The sequence below is a fragment of the Dromiciops gliroides genome, chromosome 2 (assembly GCF_019393635.1).
Source record: "Dromiciops gliroides isolate mDroGli1 chromosome 2, mDroGli1.pri, whole genome shotgun sequence".
Classification (NCBI taxonomy): domain Eukaryota; kingdom Metazoa; phylum Chordata; class Mammalia; order Microbiotheria; family Microbiotheriidae; genus Dromiciops; species Dromiciops gliroides.
The window spans coordinates 463,554,170-463,572,713 of NC_057862.1; the positions used below are offsets into that span (position 1 = coordinate 463,554,170).

Genomic DNA, 18,544 nt, shown 5'->3' on the forward strand with positions numbered 1-18,544 from the left:
AAAGCAAAGACAAAAGATAGCAGAACTGGAAGAATACCAGAGATCCACAAGTAACTTTTAAAACAGGGTGCAGAGTAAGAGCTGCTGAGAATCCAGGGGTCTGAGAGTGAAATGCGTGCCAGGTTTTTCAGCCAGCTCAGAATGAATGCCCCAAGGATTATGGAGTGACCGAGTAACATTAGGGATTTATCCCAGAAGTAGCTAAGAAGACAATTCTTTTTGTTTTTGTTTTTTTGCAGGGCAGTGAGGGTTAAGTGTCTGAGTCCTGATTTGAACTCAGGTCCTCCTGAATCCAGGGGCTCTATCCTATTCACTGGGCCACCTAGCTGCCCCCTAAGAAGATGATTCTTGGGGAAGTCATGTCACATCTGGACATGAACTTGGTGGGACCAATTTTACTTAGAAACTTGTTAAATCTGAGTCTCCTCTCCCCAGAGACCAAAAAGTGTAGTAGGGAATGTACTGTTGAAATGTTGGGGGAGAAATGCTTATACTTCTGTTTTTGCTGTATTTTCAAAGCAAATATCCCTTTCTAAAAGCTAATTGATGTTAAATAATTAAATAGCACAGGGCATCAGTCAGTTACAGGTATCTGACAGTGATGGTAGGAAAATACAAGCCGGGACCCAAACTTATGGCAGTAGAGAAGAGATGCAGCAAAGCTCTCGGGGGCAGTGGTAAAGCGCTGGCTCTGGATTCAGGAGTACCTGGGTTCAAATCCGGCCTCAGACACTTGAAACTTACTAGCTGTGTGACCCTGGGCAAGTCACTTAACCCTCATTACCCTGAAAAAAAAAAAAGCTCTCAGGGTATGCCCTGAGCAGCCTCTCTGAGAAGGAGAGATGAAGCAGGCTTCACTCTGTGAGAATAAGGCCAGAGAAGACCTGCTACATTAGAATCACTGGCCTCCCAGAAAAACACAATGAAACAAACAAAAAACTTGAATATAAAATATTCAGTTCAGTATTTCAGAATTCACCCTTTCAGGAAATCATAAAATGAAATTGCCTGGAAATATTAGAACCAGAGGACAAAATGCACTTTGAGGCAATCCACAGAAATGCTACCAGAAAGGAACCCCCTGTTAACTCACCCAAAAATATGACTGCCAAGTTCATACAACTTCTAGGACAAAGAGAAAATATAACATGTGACCAAGAAGAGACAGATCAGTTACTAGTGTCATGGGAAATAGGTGATGGAGGTCCTTAGGTATTCCTCAGTAAAGAATTAGACTCTCACTCAAAATCCAATTAGGATTAAAATGGTCTTTTATTTGAGGGGTAGGTTGGGAAAAGCTTGAATGTGGGGTGGTGGTCCTGACTTCTGGAGTTATCTCTGTCTCTTCCTGCTCAAATAGTAGCCACTCCTAAAGGATTTATCTCCCCTTATTTCTTAGTGATGTGGGATGGAATTTGGGGTCAAATTGATTGTGAGTCATCCCAAAAGAATTATAAGACTCAGTGACTCAGTTTCCCAAGTTTTATTGCAATACTATGGGTGACCACAGGGAGAGAACCAGAATATTGGAAAGATATCTCTCCAATAAGGAAAGGAAAGACAGTTATATTTATAGTATGGATAAATTGATTATCAGTCTCATAATAATCTCCACCTTGGGGAGGTGCAGGGGAGGGCCTGTCCTACTCATTATAATATTCTCCACCTAGGGGTGTTACAAGGGAGGGCTTATCCTAATTTGGAGTTCCTGGGGTCCTAAGCCAACCCCTGAGACAGGTACCTTTTTCAGTGGAGGTGTGGTTTTGGGGTTTACGTCATAAGGTGAATCTGGGGACAAATTTGGCCTTTTCTGCTCATGTCTCTTTCTGATTCCCATGGCTAGTTTCAAAACATCATCATTTTTCATTAGAATTTCTATAGGTTGTCTTTTTCCTTTATTGTTATTTTGACCTGACCCACTCTGGTCCATTATGGAAGATGATCACTACGGGTATGAGAACCTAACATAAGTTATCCATTAACTGGGATCTGACTCCCTTTTGGAGCTAATGTCTGAATTAGAGCTTGGGTCTTAGGTTTTTCTCTTAATCCTTTTTTTGCTTCCTACATCATTAGGTGTGTCCCTCCTTTAGTTTTGCTTCTCAGAGAGAAAACTTCTGAGTTATCCCAGGCCCATATCACTAGGGAACTCCAGTCATAACCCTACAGGTCTAACCATTATCAATAAGAAATAAACAGGAAAACTAGAATATGAGTTTCAGAGAAGCAAAGGAAAATGGCTTACACCCAAGAATAATTTATCCCGCTGAGGCTAGCAGAATCTTACAGGGGGGAAAGGGCTTCTTACGGAATTGTTGACTTCTAATCATTCCTCATGGGGAAAACTGGTGTTGGGAGGAGTATTTAAAATATGAACTTTCAGGTCACATTACCAGTAAGATGGAGGTTTAGACATTTTTCCCCCTGGTCCTCATGACCTCTCCATCCTCTACAGAATAGGAATTATGCACATGAGATAAAACCATTTCAGCTGCCTGGGACTTCAGTAATAGAAAGGAGATAATATGGGGCAGCTAGGTGGCAAAGTGGATAAAGCACCAGCCCTGGATTCAGGAGGACCTGAGTTCAAATCCGGCCTCAGACACTTGACACTAGCTGTGTGACCCTGGGCAAGTCACTTAACCCCCACTGCCCCCGCAAAAAAAAAAAAAAAAAAGGAGGTAATTATGCAATGAATGAATGTACTCCCTCAGTACTCTCACCCCCAGTGGCTACCACAAGGGCAGGGAGGCACAGCTAACCTATGGGCTGTGAAAACCAAAAGCACTGTGGTGTCATGAATGCTCTGTGCTGTACCAGAGCTCAGCCAGATGACTGAGGGACAGAAGTGTGACATGGATCGGGGGCCTAACACCCACGTGGAGGCTCACCACAAATCTTGTGTTAACCTGGAAATTAAGGCAACAATCAATATAGGAGAAAATAAGGTCTTTAATGGGGCAGAGGAACTATAGCTCATGGTATTACAAAGTTCAGAAACTAGGAATACCCAAAGATAGGAACAGAGGACAGGGTTTTTATGGGGTAACAGAACAAAAAGGGAACCAAAAGATTGCTCCAGAGTGAGGTACAACTACTTAATGTAAATGAACCTTTAACAAAAGAAACAATGGAACTGCTCCTAAATTAAGTATAGATGCTACTAACTCTGAATAGAAACTACTTAATGTAGGTGGACCCTTTTTACATAATAACATAAAGTCCGGGGAGTTAGGTGTAGAAACATGGGGGGGGGGGATAAGTTGCTTGGGGGAAGGTCCACAAGTCCATCAAGAGTCTGGAAATGACCAAGATTGGTCAGGCCCAGGTAATTAATTGGTCTGGGAAAGGGGGACTGGGTGGGGAATCAGTTCTCAGTAAATCTTGTAGTTCTCACTTGTAAAATAAAGAGGTTTATTAGAAGAGGGGAATATATGGCCAGGGGACAGATCACTATAGATAACTGGAGTAAGAAAAGACTTGGTCTTTTTGTATCTTTACAAAACAAAGGGGAGGAAAGGGCAAGCTAACTAGGAGGGGATCAGTAGGATATGCAGCATCCCTCCCTATCCTGCATATCATCTGCAGCCCTTGCTTTTGCTTATGAGCATACTGGGGTCATGTCCTGCCATACCTCATACCTGAGGTGGGAGAGAGAGCTGGTTTTCCCTTGACCTTGGGGGTTGGGATCTTTAGGTTTTTTGGGGTCCCACTGTATTCCACAACAGAAGGAACTGGAACAAAACATATCTGTATGGTGTGGTGCTCCATTAAGCCTGAAGAAGTGAATCCAGCATCCAGCTGAGGCCAGTTTGGTCCCTAAGAAGTAGTTTGGGGGCAAAAACTGAGGCCAGTGAAACAGGAATTGCCCAGCCTGGGAAGAAACTGACTCAACTTTGATGTCTGGCCCCTGGGGAAACTCCCATCAAAGGGAAAGGATTCAGAAAGTGAGCAATTGGGAAATGTAAGGAGAAAAGATTGAAATTGCCCATGATCCCAGAAAGAAGAAAACTCAGCCAAAGACCATGAGCATAAGCAGATAAACCAGCAGCAAAGATACTAATAACAGAAGAGAATATGACCTCCAAATCAGGAAAAAGAGTATAGACATCTATGAATAAATATTGCAAGACAAAGAAAAATGAATCAACACTGTATGGGACAATTTCCTCAGTTTGCCTAAATAATTCGAGGAGACCACCCCGAATCAAGCAGAGACAGATTTATTTCATTCTCATGAGAACGAGCAACCCCATATAAGGAATGAGGAGTGCCCCAATGGGCTCAGGAGTTGGGTTTTTATGGAAGTTTGAGGGGGAAGTCCCCTTATGCACCAGGCTGGCTCACAATCTAACATCCAATCCTGTCCCAATCTGATACTTGTGTTGAGCTTGTGATCAGGGTATGGAGGCATGTTTGGCTAGGTAGAGAGTTGGAGGAAGGGAAGGGGGAAAGGGCAGGTGGTTTCAAAACCACTGATGGTTGTGAAACCACGAAGAGGGATGAGTGGTACCAGGAGCTAGGGGGCTTTGGAATGCAAGAAGGGAGGGGTGGTATTGGTGTGGAGTTACACTAACAGGAGACAGCAAGGAGGAGGGGGTTGGGGTACACCATGTTCAGTAAAGCAAAATATGTGTTTCTCAGGGAGATTGCTACAACACCCTATTTGGCCAATGAACAAGGGAGTGGGGGTGGGGGAGGGGAGGTGTGTTTTAGCAGTGGGATGGAGGCAGGACAGAGTGGTCTAGCAATAACAGGGACTGGGGGCTGGGTACTTTCCAGACCTCAGCCTGAGAGTCTAAGCTGACTCAAGTCCACTATATCCCACTCAAACACCTAATGAGGTAGAGGATTTTGTGGATTGCCAAGAGAGTATGGAACCATAGCAGGATTTTCCTGAATGGTTTGAAAAAGAAATTAAGAATATAAGAATTATGAAAGCAGAATTTATGACCTTGATGTAGGAGGCAAAAAGGGGTTAACAGAAAAACCCAAGCTCTAATTCAGATATGAACTCTAACAGGGATTCAGACCCCAGTTAATGGATAACTTACAAGTCAGGATGCTAAATTCTCTTACCCACAGTAATCAGTACCCATAACAGAAACAGAGGGAGCTAGGTTGTGAAGGCCTCAGACTATAACAATGATACATTGACAGGCTATAGAAACTTAGACTAGAAATAAATGATAAATGAAGATGTTTTGAAGGTAAGCATGGGAATCAGAAAGAGACGTGCAGAAAAGCCAAATTTGTCCCCAGATTCACCTTATGAACGTGTAAACCCTCAAAACACACCTCCACTGAAAAAGGTACCTGCCTCAGGGGTTGACTTAGGACCCCAGGAACTCCAAATTAGGATAAGCCCTCCCCTGTACCTTCCAAAGGTGGAGAATATTATAATGAGGACAGGCCCTCCCCTGTACCTCCCTAAGGTAGAGATTATTATAATGAGACTGCTAATCAATTTATCCATACTATAAATATAACTGTCTTTCGTTTCCTTTCCTTATTAGAGAGATACTTTTCCACTATTCTGGTTTTCTCCCTGTGGTCACTCACAGTATTGCAATAAAACTTGGGAAACTGAGTCTTGCACTTCTTTTGGGACCACTCACGATCAATTTAATCCCAAATTCCACCCACATCATTCTGATTAGTAAAAATAATTGGCAGACTAGAGAAATCTAAATCCATAAACAAAAGAGAGAATGAGGGACAGCTAGGTGGTGCAGTGGATAAAGTACTGGCCCTGATTCAGGAAGACTTGAGTTCAAATCCAGCCTCAGATACTTGACACTAACTAGCTGTGTGATCCTGGGCAAGTCACTTAACCCTCATTGCCCCAACAAAAAACAAAAAACAAAAAAGAATGAGTGATTGGAAATAAAAATACACAGAAGTAAAAGACTATCTAGAAGCAAAAATCAATAATGGTAAAAGAAAAGATGATCTTTATACAAACAAAATATATTGATCTCAAAGACAGGATGCATAGAAACACCTTGAGGAGTTTAGATCTTCTTGAAAAACATGACAAGTCAAAAATTCTGAGCACACCATAATGCAAGAACTAATACAAGAAAACTGCCCAGAACTTCTAAACACAGTAAATAAGTGCCAGTTGAAAAAAAAATTCCACAGTTCAGCTCTAGGAAAAAAAAAAACCTTATGTTGCAAACTACAAGATATAATGATTACGTTTAACCATTCCAGTAACAAATAATAAATTCTTTAAATGACCAGGAGAAAGACTTTTAAATATAAAGGTAAGTAAATTTGAATAACACAAGACAATTCTTCACTCACCAGAAATTGTTGGGAGGAATGGAATTTTCTGTTCTAAAGAGCAAAGGAGCTCAGGATGCAACCCATGGTGACATACCCTGCAAACCTGAGCCGAAACTTTTATTTAAAAAAAAAAATGAGGCATGTGAAGCATTCCTAGAAATAAAACCAGAACTGGACAAATTATTTACTTTAGAAATAAGCCAAACAACAGAAATATAAAAAAGGTAAGTAAATACTACAACCAAGAACAGCAAGGACAAAACAACAGAGAACCCTTTAAGACAAAAGAATAGATGGGAAGGCAAAAAGGAATTGAACCAGGGGAAAATCTTGTTTTGGGTGTGATAGGTCACCACTGATGAATGCTTCCATGGAGATACATAAAGGGAAATAGGGTCTACCTACATTGGGTCTGCCTGCCAGGATTTGGTGCTTAGACCACTCATCAATGTTAGTGGGATGATATGTACCCAAGGGGCAGCTAGGTGGTATACTGGACTTGGAATCAGGAAGACATCTTCCTGAGTTCAAATCTGGCCTCAAACACTTACTAGTTGTGTGACCCTGGGCAAGTCACTGCATCCTGTTTACCCCAAATGGGGTCCCTTAGGACACAAGTGAAACAACTCAACAAATGGACCCATGAAATAAAAATGCAGCACACAAAAGAAACTTAAGAAAATAAATTTGAATAGCTCTGAGCCAGTGGAAGGAGACTGGGAGGAAATTACCTCAAACAAAACAAACTAAGATTGACCAGCTAAATGAAAGGGGGATGGGGAGAAACTCCATGATTTAGATCTGAACTGGGAAAGGAGGTGATTGGGACAAGATTTTCCTATATCAGGATTTCACAAAGGGAAAAAAATAACTTAGCAATCATAACTGAATATGAATGGATGTACTCACCCATAAAACAGGAGTATAGAATGAATCAGTAAAGAAAATAAGATTCTTATAGAATTGAACTGTGGGGTTGGAATAAAATTTATGATGGCCCCACTGAATTCAAACAAGCAGGAGTGGCCTTCATAGTCTTAGACAAAGGCATCAATAAAATTGGTATGATCAATAAAGAGAGCCAAGGAAGCCACATTTGTGCTTATAGGAACCAAAGATAATAACAGTTAACAACATTAGACATGTGTGCCCAGTGCCATAGCATCTAAGTATTATAGGAAAAGCCAGCTGAACTTAAAAAGACCCAGATAGCAAGATGTGCATTGTTTATACCTTGGGTGTGCCTGTTTCAGATTTAGACAAATATAACAGATAAAGAAATGGAAGCTCTGAACAGAATGTTAGATAAACTAGATGTGCTAGACCTTTGTTGATTATTGAGTAGGAATCTTCAGGAGCAAATCCACCTTTCAAGGTTACGCACATATTGCAGTACAAAAATTGAGCATTCACAAATGCAGAGAGTGATACATGAAATATTCCTTTCACATAGGAGTAGTAGTGGCTGATATTTATATAGAACTTACTATGTGCCAAGCACTGTGCTAAACACTTTAAAATTATTATCTCATTTGGTCTACATAACAAACGTGGGAGGTTGGTGATATTATTATTCCCATTTTGCAAATAAACTGAGGCACAGAGAGGTCACAACACTAGTGTCTGATGCAGAATTAGACTCCAAGCCTGGTACTTTCTCCCACTGCACCACCTACCTGCCACTTTGTGCACATGCCACAATGCACATATAATGGAATAAAAAAGTATGGTTAATAGGGAGATGGGAATAAAGGATAGACACTACGTAATGAGTAGCTCGGAGAACAAGTCCCAGAAACAATCAGCCTTTGGGTAAGAGAGGAATTCCAGACTTGTGATTGTGTAGGGACTGCTATTTAGGAAACTCTTTTCCTTTACTCTACCAGCAACTTAGTTCTCACTCAGTCTTTGAGTTTCCTGAGGCACTGAGAGCTTGAGATTTGCCCACAATCACCCAGCTGACATGAGATGTTAGAGCTGGAAAGGGGCCTTGGAGATCAGCTACTCCAACTCCCTCATTTTAAAGTTGGAGAAACTGGGGCTTAGAAGTGAGTTGCACGAGGGTCATCCAACAATTGGGAACAGAAGGGATCCTCCCTTCTATTTCCTTACTGGAATTTGTCTAAAAATCAGTCTGTCCAAAAGCACTTCTGGAGAACCTGCTCATGCTAGAGCCGTAATTCACCTTCCGAGGGAAGCTGCTGCCCCCCTATCACACATACCATTCACTGCAGTGAAGCTAGGTTTTCCTTAATAGGAGTGAGTGTTCCTTCTTCGAATAGTGTGCACAACGCTTCCCACCGAGGCAGATGCTTTTCAATGCTGCTGTGACCAAAACATTTAGCACCTTGTGCCCAACTTCCTGTTAATGAGCATCTTCAGAGTGAACCTGGTTGGTTCTTGAATAATCAGACCATCATCAGGACTATGTATCAGTTTTTTAATTTAAAATTTACTTTAAAAAATTTTATGTTAGCCTTTCTATCTTGCTACTGAAGAAAACTAGGCTTACTGCCAGGCTTCTAGTAGAGTGCCTTGCACAAAGTGGGTATTTTATAAGTGTTTATTCAAGTGAAGAGGGGCTGCTAGGTGGTGCAGTGGATAGAGCATTGGCCCTGGAGTCAGGAGAACCTGAGTTCAAATCTTACCTCAGACACTTAGTAGCTGTGTGACCCTGGGCAAGTCACTTAACCTTAATTGCCTTAAAACATCCAGGGCCATCTCCAGTCCTCCTGATATGTATCTTGCCACTGGGCCCAGATAGCTCTGGAGGAGAGAGTGAGGTTGGTAACCTTGCACAGCTCTCCCCCACTTAAATCTAATTCGCTGCAAGAGATGACATCTGTCATGATCCTCTTTGAGAACAAAGGACAAACAACAACAATTCAAGTGAAGTGAATTGATGAAACTACCAGAGCTTGTTGGCTACCGGCACAGCCTTTGTGAGCCCAGAGCTACCTAGATACCATGACGATTCCCTTGAAAATAAAATATCTTCCCTGTCCCTTGTGCCAATTCTCCTAAGCCCAGCACTATATAAAAACCTAGGTAGGGCTGCTAGGTGGTGCAGTGGATAAAGCACCAGCCCTGGATTCAGGAGGACCTAAATTCAAATCCAATCTTAGACACTTGACACTTATAGCTGTGTGACCCTGGGCAAGTCACTTAACTGTCATTGCCCCACCAAAAAACCCCAAAACAACAACAAAAACCCTAGGGCCCCAGCTTTGTCACTTACCTGCCTTTGGAAGTCATCTTACATCTTTGAACTTCAGTTTAACCTTCTTAAAATGGGGACCATCATATTTTCTCTAGCAAATGTACAGCTGCTATTGGAGAATTCAAACTATGTATCGGGTGTCCCCACAGTCTTAGTGCAGCTTTAAGTTATTAAGGCTTCCTGCTGCACTTGGAGATATACTGTATGAAGAGCTTTATAAAAAATCAAGTGCTCTTTAAATGCAGGCAGCCGTGATTCTGACAGAGGGGGCAAGAAATAGCAGAGGGAGCGCTAGACTTAGAGGCAGAAGGATCAGGGTTCTAATCCTGATTCAGGCACTTACTTTGCAATGTGAGCACCCCAGAAGAGTCAACCTCTCTATGCCTCAGTTTCCTTATCTGTACAATGAGAAGTTTGCACTCAGTGTAGGCTATGATCCATGATCCCATTCCTCTTCTTGGAGAAGTGAGGACATTTCTTTTGCAGAAAGGAGAAACTCCTAAAACAACAGCTTATTTGTCCTCATTTTGTGACTTAAAAAAAAATCAATGACAGTCAAGCTGAATGTCTGTAGAGCAATCTCAGGCCATGACACCTTATAGAAAATTATATAAAGTGTGCCACCTGCTGGAGGATCCTGGGCATTGCCTCTGATGAAGTCGGTACTCTTGGAGATTCCTGATGCTACAGCTAGGAGGAATCCGACAACCATCTTATTTATGCCACCGATTGGCTCTGTGATCTTAGGCAAGTTATTTTCCCTTTCTGGGCTTTCCTTGAATTGTCCAGCTAGATTAGGCTCTTCTTTCTCCAATCTCCTATAGGCATTTACCTGTGTGTACCACAAATTGAGGACTGAGTAAATATCTAACGTTATATTTTTGTGCACATGCATATATTTCTATTGCTTTATAACAAAGCTTGTTCACATTCATCATCATGAGACAGGAAGGGGAGGTGGGCTACTCCTTGCTCCCCACTGCTACTTCCAAACTCACTTTCTACCACCACCATTCAGCAGTGTCCTTTGAGGTTCACTCAATCCACTTCTGCCACCAAATCAAAGTTATTGTAGCTGTTGTCTACCAACCTTTGGGATACTCCTGTTCTTCCCTTAATGGTTTCAGTGTCTGGGTTGCAGTCTCCCCCCTCTCCAATTCCTCCCTTCATATGAGGGGACTTTGAGCATATTAATGCTCCCTTAGGCACCCTATCTTCCCGGTTCTTCATTTCTTTATTATCCATGACCTGCTTCTCCACGGCATTGCAGCTATATACAGAGCTGGGCATGCCCCGATATTGCCATCACCTACAGATGCACCATGAACTCTGAAATCCTCTTATCTGATTACTGTCTGTTGTTATCCTACCTCTCCCTCTGCCTTGCAACCCCAAATTCTGTTCTTCCTCTATGTGACCTCCAGTCCCTCTGCCCCTTATTTCTTTCACAGCTGATCATTCCTCCACTCCCCACACTCTCTTCCCTTCCATATTTTGATCCCTTGATGAACTAGTTCAGCTCTACCCTGCCTTCTTCTTTGGAGTCCCTTGCTCCCTTATCGCATCAGTGATCCTGTCCTGCCAAGACTCAGCTTTGGATCGCTCCCACCATCTGCTGCCTTTGCTCCTACACGCACGCTGCTGAATGAAGCTGGAGTGAATCACAACATGTTGGTTGAGTCCCCTGCAGATCTGAGTTACATAATCCCAACTGGGCCTTTAGTGAAACAAGGCAAACCTTTTCTGCTCTCAAACCTTGTCATCCCTCTTCAAGACTCCCAAGGCCGTCCCTTCCCCCACCCTCTCAGCTGATAACTTTGCCTCATATTTTAGGGGGGGAGGGGGGAAATAAGGCCATTTGCTAAGAGCTGTCTTCCCTCCCCTCTACCTCACTCTTACATCACCCAGATGCCTTCTGCTATTGTCTCCACCTCCACTCCTGACTCATACAAAAAGGTAGCCCTTCTCCTTGCCAAGGTAAACCCAACTCCATATATAAGCGATGCATGTTCTAGAGGTGGAATCCACAGGACTCAGTAACTGATTGGATATGAAAGGTGAAGTTTTGTTTTTTGTTTTTTGTTTTTGTTTTTTTTCTGGTGAGGCAATTGGGGTTAAGTGACTTGCCCAGGGTCACACAGCTAGTAAGTGTCAAGTGTCCGAGGTCAGATTTAAACTCAGGTCCTCCTGACTCCAGGGCTGGTGCTCTATCCACTGCGCCACCTAGCTGCCCCCAGAAAAGTGAAGTTTTAAAGATGGTGGACTACAGATTCTTGTGGAGGGAGAGTCTCACTTCAGGCTTTCTGCCATAGGTGTCTTCACCATTAACTTGCCGAGTTCTCTTCTTCTTCTACTTCTTCTTTTTCTTCTCCTTCTCCTCCTTCTCCTTCTCCTTCTCCTTCTTCCTTTTTCTTCTTCCTTCTTCTTCTTTTTTTTTTTTTGGACTGGGCAATGAGGGTTAAGTGACTTGCCCAGAGTCACACAGCTAGTAAGTGTCAAGTATTTGAGGCTGGATTTGAACTCAGGTCCTTCTGAATCCAGGGTCAGTGCCTTATCCACTGAGCCACCTAGCTGCCCCCATGCTGAGGATTCTCAAAGCTACCTGTCCTGCCCTAACCTCTCCACTGACCTCCAGTTTCATATCTCTAACGGCCCTTCACAGACATCTCAAATTGGATGTCCCAAGCTGGACTCATTATCTTTCCCCTCAAATCCCAACCCCCATCACTGTAGAGGGCAACACCATCTTCCCAGTCTTTCAGAGTCACAAAGTAGGAGTCATCCTGGATTCCTCATCACTCACCTCCTCTCACCCCGTATCCAAGCTGTTGCCCAGGCCTGTCGATTTCACCTTTGCAACATCTCCCAAATATACCCTCTTGTACAGCTAGAGGGATTTGCCTGGGTAAAGAGTAAGGCCCCTCTTCTTGATTGACTGTTCCTTTAAGAAGGGAAATCAGGGCTAGAGAGACAGATACAGCTTTCTAGGGCTAACGGTTGAAACTCTGAGTATGCAAAGGGAGAGTGCATAGAGAAAAGGGTCAAGGATAGACTGTTGGGGAACATCCATTTAATAGGTGTGAAAAGACTGCATCTTTTTTTTTTTTTTGGTGAGGCAATTAGGGTTAAGTGACTTGCCCAGAGTCACACAGCTAGTAAGTGTCAAGTGTCTGAGGTTGGATTTGAACTCAGGTCCTCCTGAATCCAAGGCCAGTGCTCTATCCACTGTGCCACCTAGCTGCCCCTAGACTGCATCTTTAATGTTTTTATTCCCCCACATATATCAGAGCCTCATACACTGTAAAGTCATACATAGTCTCAAGAGCTGGGATCTCCGTTGGCAACAGCCGCCTGAAGCATGAATCTCCCTTCACAACATCCCCTTCTAGCTTTGGCTTGAAGACCTCATTATGGTGGATGTCTTGCCTCCTGAGGCGCGCCACTCTACTCCAGGAGCTTTAGCATATTCAGCTGAAATACTCCTCCTGTTAACTTCCCTCCTGCTGGTTCTAGTTCTTCCTTCTAGAACCAAGCATTGAACGTTTTCTGACATGTTATGTGACTAATTGATTTCATTGTTCACAGTCCGAAGGCCCTAAAGCCAAGCAAACTTAAGACGCGTGCTCCCCTGGAGAGCAGCCACAAGCACACTAAGAATGTCCCCTCTCCACAGCCCTGCTCAGCAATGCAAGAGGCATCATGGAGGTTGAGTCCTCATACACAGACTTCATCTCCTGTGATAGAACGGGCCGTAGGAACGCCGTCCCCGACATCCAGGATGACTCGGCAGCAGTGAGCGTGAGGAAGCTGACGGGGAACTTGGGGGAGCTGGCCTTAGAAGGCGAAGGCAAGTACCCTCTGGGTTAGAGGACAGAACCTTCAAGTCAGGATATTGTAGCCCCCAAGCGACCGTAGAACATAGTACATCAAAACTAGAGGAACCTCCAAACATCCAGGGTTAGACCTCCATGGAGCCTTAGAATAAAGATCATACATACTACAACTGGGAGGTCACTTTAGAACTTTAAATGTTACTTTATAGCACATAGTGTTGGGGTAGAAAGGACCTTTGGGGTTAGATAGACCAGGAGGAAACTCAGGCCCATAAGGAGGAAATGACTTGCTCAAAGTCATACAAAATAGACCTTCCTTTGCAAAGGGGTAACTTAGGAATGTTGTCCATCCTCTCATTTCAACCTTCTTTCCCTTTTTTTTTCCCCAGAAGGGCAAGCAGAGATAAGCACAGCAGACAAGGAAGCTGGAAGCAGGCCTGAGGGGAATGAGGGGACCACCACATCCTGAGAGCTGCCCCTGTCCCATTCCCTTTGTCCAGTGGCTGAAGAAGCAACCCGCCTGTGCAGCGTTCTCCCTGAGGACCGCTTCTCTCCCCCTACAGTAACCCTTTGGGGCACAATGACACTGTGTGGGCCTCCCCAGACTTTCCTTTTCCTCTAGTCCACCCCCCCCATACACACAGACAGCCTATGCTCAGAGCAGGTTTGCCCTGTAATGGGGACCTCAGACTGAGGCTGGCCTCCAGAGGTGCCTTAAGATCCCTAGCCCAGCCTAGGGAAAGAAACCCTGTGGTCCAGCCTCCCATGGGCCTCCCCTTCTTCCAGGCCCATGGAGTCTACGGTATCTGGCAATTCAACATGTTATTTATTTGGTTTGCTCCTGTGTGGGGGGAATGGGGAGGTACCACCTGCTCCTTTCCTCTGGAGGACAGATAGAAGTCAGGCCCCCTCCCAGATCCTCTGGGGGAAAACATCAGCAGTGGCCTCCACCCTCACACTGACCTGCTCAATCCACTTCATTCAATTTCCTGAGTGCCTACTCTCTGCAGGGCTCTGAAGAAAGCATAAAATGACTAACACCTGGTTGCCAGCCTTAGGTAGCACCCAATCCTCAGGGCTGCTGATTGCTTCTTCTCTTACCCTAAGGACCAAAGGAGAGATCCTTCCCAACCCATCTGGATCAGTTCCTTTTTACTCTTTTTAAACTTTGACTTTAAATATTATCCACCTTTTTTTCCGGGGGGGGGGGGGGGAGGAGACAGTGGAGACCTGCCTTTTATTTCCATGGGGAGGGGGTGATGAGGAAGTATAGAGGGGAATGTTTTCAATCTAGGCTCTTTGTAGTTCAGAATGATTCCTGAACTTTCCCAAACCCATTCTTAAGGGAATCCTTTTGTTTCCCCGTTTGACTGAGTTGTGTTTCCTTTCTACAAAGACACTTGATGCCTACCACTTGGAAAATAAATTCAGACCTTTTGTGTGATTGATTTTCCTTTTCTCCCTGAAATATGTATTATCTCTAGGTTGTATTGCCCTGAGACCCATCCCTTACAGAAACTTCAGCTTGGATCCCCCAGACTCCAGTGGAATTTTAAATGGCCAAGAAAATGCCAATAGTCCCATTGTTAGTAGCAGCTTGGAGTAGTGTGAGGGACACTGAGCTGGCAGTCAAGAGACCTGGGTTCCAGTCCTTGGTGTGCCATTTCATAGGTGTGATAGGCAGGACATTTGATTCCCAAATGAACACTTTCTCACAGGTGACAGTATATAAAGGGCTAGGCCTGAAGCTAGAAAGACCTGAGTTCAAATTCTACCTCAGACACTTAGCTATGTGACCCTGGGCAAGTCCCTTCATGACTGTTCACCTCAGTTTCATCGTCAATGGGGGTCTTAATAGTACCTATCTCCCAGGCTGATTGTGAGGATCAAATGGAATAATATTTGTAAACTCTTAGCATAGTGCCTGGCACATAGTAAGTGCTATGTAAATACTCATTCCCTTCCTTTCTCTCCCCTTTTCACCAAATCGGAGCTACCTCACAGGTAGCAGACTATGGAAATAGCCAGGGTGCTTCCCTAATAGCAGATCTCTTCCTTCCCCTCCTTCCCTGCCTGCTTCCAACAGTGGGAACCCACACCTTTATCTTTACTCTCCCTACCACCACACACAGCTCTGAAACCTCCCAGAATGCCCCATGGTGGCCCCTGAGAGCTCTTGGGGCTGCCTGCCCCTGTCAATGCCCAGTCAGCACACTGAAGAGTGGCAGGTGGTGATTCTGAAAGAGGGCCCAGGGCCTGCAGAACTGAGGCCCACTGGGCCCTTTGGGAAAGGGTCAGGATCAGTGTGGCTAGTCCAAGTCGTATCTGCACAGCTGTGTCCTCCCTCCCCCAAGGGACCACAGACACTTAGCAACACAAACACTGCATTGATTAGTTTATTGATTGAGCACCACCACCACCCCCACAGCCCCCCAGCAGCCAGCAGACCCTCGGGATCACTTCTTCAGAGGCGCTTCAGATTAGGCCCCTGCAAGTTAGTCAATCTCAGCAAAATTATTTTTAAATGATATATAAACAAAAGCCCTGAGTCTTGTGGTTGGTGAGTTATCTATATAAGACAAATATTAGCATTGAGGTATATTGATGCACAGCTGGCTGTGTGTACAGCAAGATAAAGAGTTGATTTGCTAATCAGTATTGTCCCACGAAAGAAAATAGACAAGATTATGAAAGCCCCACCCTACTGGAAAGGAAGCTTGTTCTGGTTCCTGAGTGCATGGTGGCTCCTGATGCATTCTGGGGTCAGTAGTTTTTCTCTCTTGTTCTGTCCTGTTGGAGGCATCATCACTCCGACGCTGTGGTTGGATCCAAAGAAGCCAGAGTTAGGAAGTCTTTCTCACCCACCCAGGACCTGGGTCTGTATCCTATCTCTACTACATGCTACTTCTATGTAGGATCGTACACATGCCAGCACTTAGCACAGAGCCTGGTGCATATCGGTTGGTTGAAAGTCATCTCTAGAGACCTCAGGTTTCCTCATCTGTAAAATGGAGGGCGGGCAGGGGAGAACCTTGAACTAGATCTCAAAGATTTCTCCCAAATTTATTTTCTATGACTTGCAGAGATGACCATGGGATCCTGGGAGAGTTTCTGAGAATGGTCAAAGGGGACCCAGTGGCCCCCAAGCCAGGAAACAAACCTACCTTTAGAGACTGGCTGTGGTATCTGATAGGCCTTGTACAGCTGGTCAAGGAGTTCCTTCTTTTCATTGTCTGGAAGGAAGCTGGACTTGGCTGCATTGATATTCTGGAAGAACCAACGTAGCAAACAGTGTCAGAATTCAAACACCATACAAAGGCCAAGCCCCCTAGAGTCAGGCAGCAGAGGAACGTGTGCAAGCTGCCACAGTCAGCTGTATCAGAATGGGGAGCTAGCTTGCAGGTCACTCCCTGGTCCAGGGCTATTTCCATCCTGCTCTGCTCCAGAGAGATAGACAGGAAACTTTGTGTGAGCCAAGAAGAGGGTAAGGCTCATGCATAGTAAGACAGAGGACTGATGACAAGGTCTCTGAATCCCTTGGTTTTTAGTATGGCAAATTTATCTAAAAATGAATGAGAAGGTAGCTCCAGCCTGGAGGGGTTGCTCGAGGTGGGTTTTCCCCAGGGGAGAGCTGTAGAGGAAGCCTAAGACCCTTTTCTAGTTTAAAGAAGCAAGCAGCAAACCCTAGGCCTCTTGGGGCTAGGGGAAGAGCCAGGGCACAGCCCTGCTAGTTCCCCCTCTTTCCCAGTGTTACTCTCATGTTACTTTCCCTGAGTCACTCACCAATCTTATAAACTCATCCTCAGTGAAGCCCATTTGTGTTTTGACCATGCGGTAATCTGTGTCGATGGTAGACTTGAAGATGAGGGGGTCATCTGTGTTGAGTGAGTAGTTAGCCTTATCATTTTTAAACCTGGTTGAGAAAAAGAATTCAATTAATTAAAAGAAAAAAAACACCCAGATGAGAGAAATGAGGAAAAGGAAGCCACAAGTGAATCCCCACTAGAAACAGTTGTGACCCTTATGCTGCTCACTCCCATGGGCTCAGGCCTGGTCTTTGTGAGCCTGGGGACAGCTAGCTGACTCTGGCCAGGTCTCACTGCCCTTCTCACACCAAGTGCCTCTGGCCCCAGGGAACACAGGACTCACTCACCCCCTGCTTCCACCTTGGGGCCTGAAGACACTTCTGGGCCTATCACATTCATGAATTCAGATATGTATTAACATACGCTATTTTGCAGAGTGCTATATCTAATGACAAGCAAAGTGTAGATAAGATGGTCCCATGTCTCACAGAAGTGGTTCGACAACTCTCATATAATGTATATTACCCACCGTGGCCCCACCATGGGACATGTGGCACTTTCAGAATAGTGGGCACAGATGGTATAGGAGGGAGTCAGTGCTCTCTAAATGAGGGAGTGAAGAAGGAGGTCTGAAGACCCAGAGTCCCCAGGAAACTCTCCTAAGGTATAGGAAGCAGGGAATAATAAGACAAGTCCAACTTTAGGACCATGGCACTAGCCAAGAGAGCCAAGAAAGTAAGCCCACAGAGCTGCAGGGGACTCCACCGTGTATCAGTGGAGCCCCTCAAACCTGAGAGGCATTGGGGTGCAGGCGAGGCAGGCACTTAACACTAGCATACAAGAAGACCCCAGCCCTTGTGTCCATCTCCCATTGGCCTGGCAGGAGAGAGATGACCCAGGGATTGAGAGAAGTCTTCCCAGGCTAAGGAGATGCTACTGGCCTGCAGACTAGCAGAAGGCCATCACTGGCTGAAAGCAAAGCAAGCCCAAGCACGGCACATACATGAAGCCTTGCTAGGACTGTAAGCAGACATTCCATGCCTCCCTGAAGGTATTGGCAGGGATCAGAAGAGTATGACCTCACCGTACGACCGCATGCTCTGTGCCCGACTTCCAAGCTCCTGTGAGATAGCTCGACCAGGGACAGACCTGGGGGAAAAATGACAACTTGAACAAGAAACACTATTGGGGAAATGTAGGATGCCAGATGGGGAAGTGTTAAGGGCTAAAATTCTAGCTAGTCTGTCTAAAATATCCAATGAGTAGTCGCCAATAAATTATAAGCTTTAGCAAGAGTTAGACTTTTAAGCGTTTATTAAGGAGAATAAGAATTTGGTAAAGAGAGAGAGAAAGGCCTAGATTCCTATCTATTAAAGGGAGAGCACATTTCTAGC

The 18,544-nt window shown here is 44.6% G+C and overlaps 2 protein-coding genes across 5 annotated transcripts in view; one reads left to right on the plus strand and one right to left on the minus strand.

The window, feature by feature from the left end:
* Positions 1 to 14,788, plus strand: part of PKIG (cAMP-dependent protein kinase inhibitor gamma) — an 81,835-nt gene extending 67,047 nt beyond the window's left edge. For all 4 annotated transcript variants that reach the window (XM_043989944.1, XM_043989946.1, XM_043989947.1 and 1 more), the window contains exons 3-4: positions 13,185 to 13,358; positions 13,734 to 14,788. In XM_043989944.1, coding sequence (XP_043845879.1) covers positions 13,211 to 13,358; positions 13,734 to 13,813 — 228 coding nt within the window. In that variant the 5' untranslated portion in view covers positions 13,185 to 13,210 and the 3' untranslated portion in view covers positions 13,814 to 14,788. The remainder of the gene's footprint in view (positions 1 to 13,184; positions 13,359 to 13,733) is intronic.
* A 945-nt stretch (positions 14,789 to 15,733) lies between these two features.
* Positions 15,734 to 18,544, minus strand: part of ADA (adenosine deaminase) — a 30,223-nt gene continuing 27,412 nt past the window's right edge. The window contains exons 9-12 of the mRNA XM_043986770.1: positions 18,235 to 18,299; positions 17,128 to 17,257; positions 16,509 to 16,611; positions 15,734 to 16,160 (exon numbers count right to left, since the gene is read on the minus strand). Coding sequence (XP_043842705.1) covers positions 16,150 to 16,160; positions 16,509 to 16,611; positions 17,128 to 17,257; positions 18,235 to 18,299 — 309 coding nt within the window. The 3' untranslated portion in view covers positions 15,734 to 16,149. The remainder of the gene's footprint in view (positions 16,161 to 16,508; positions 16,612 to 17,127; positions 17,258 to 18,234; positions 18,300 to 18,544) is intronic.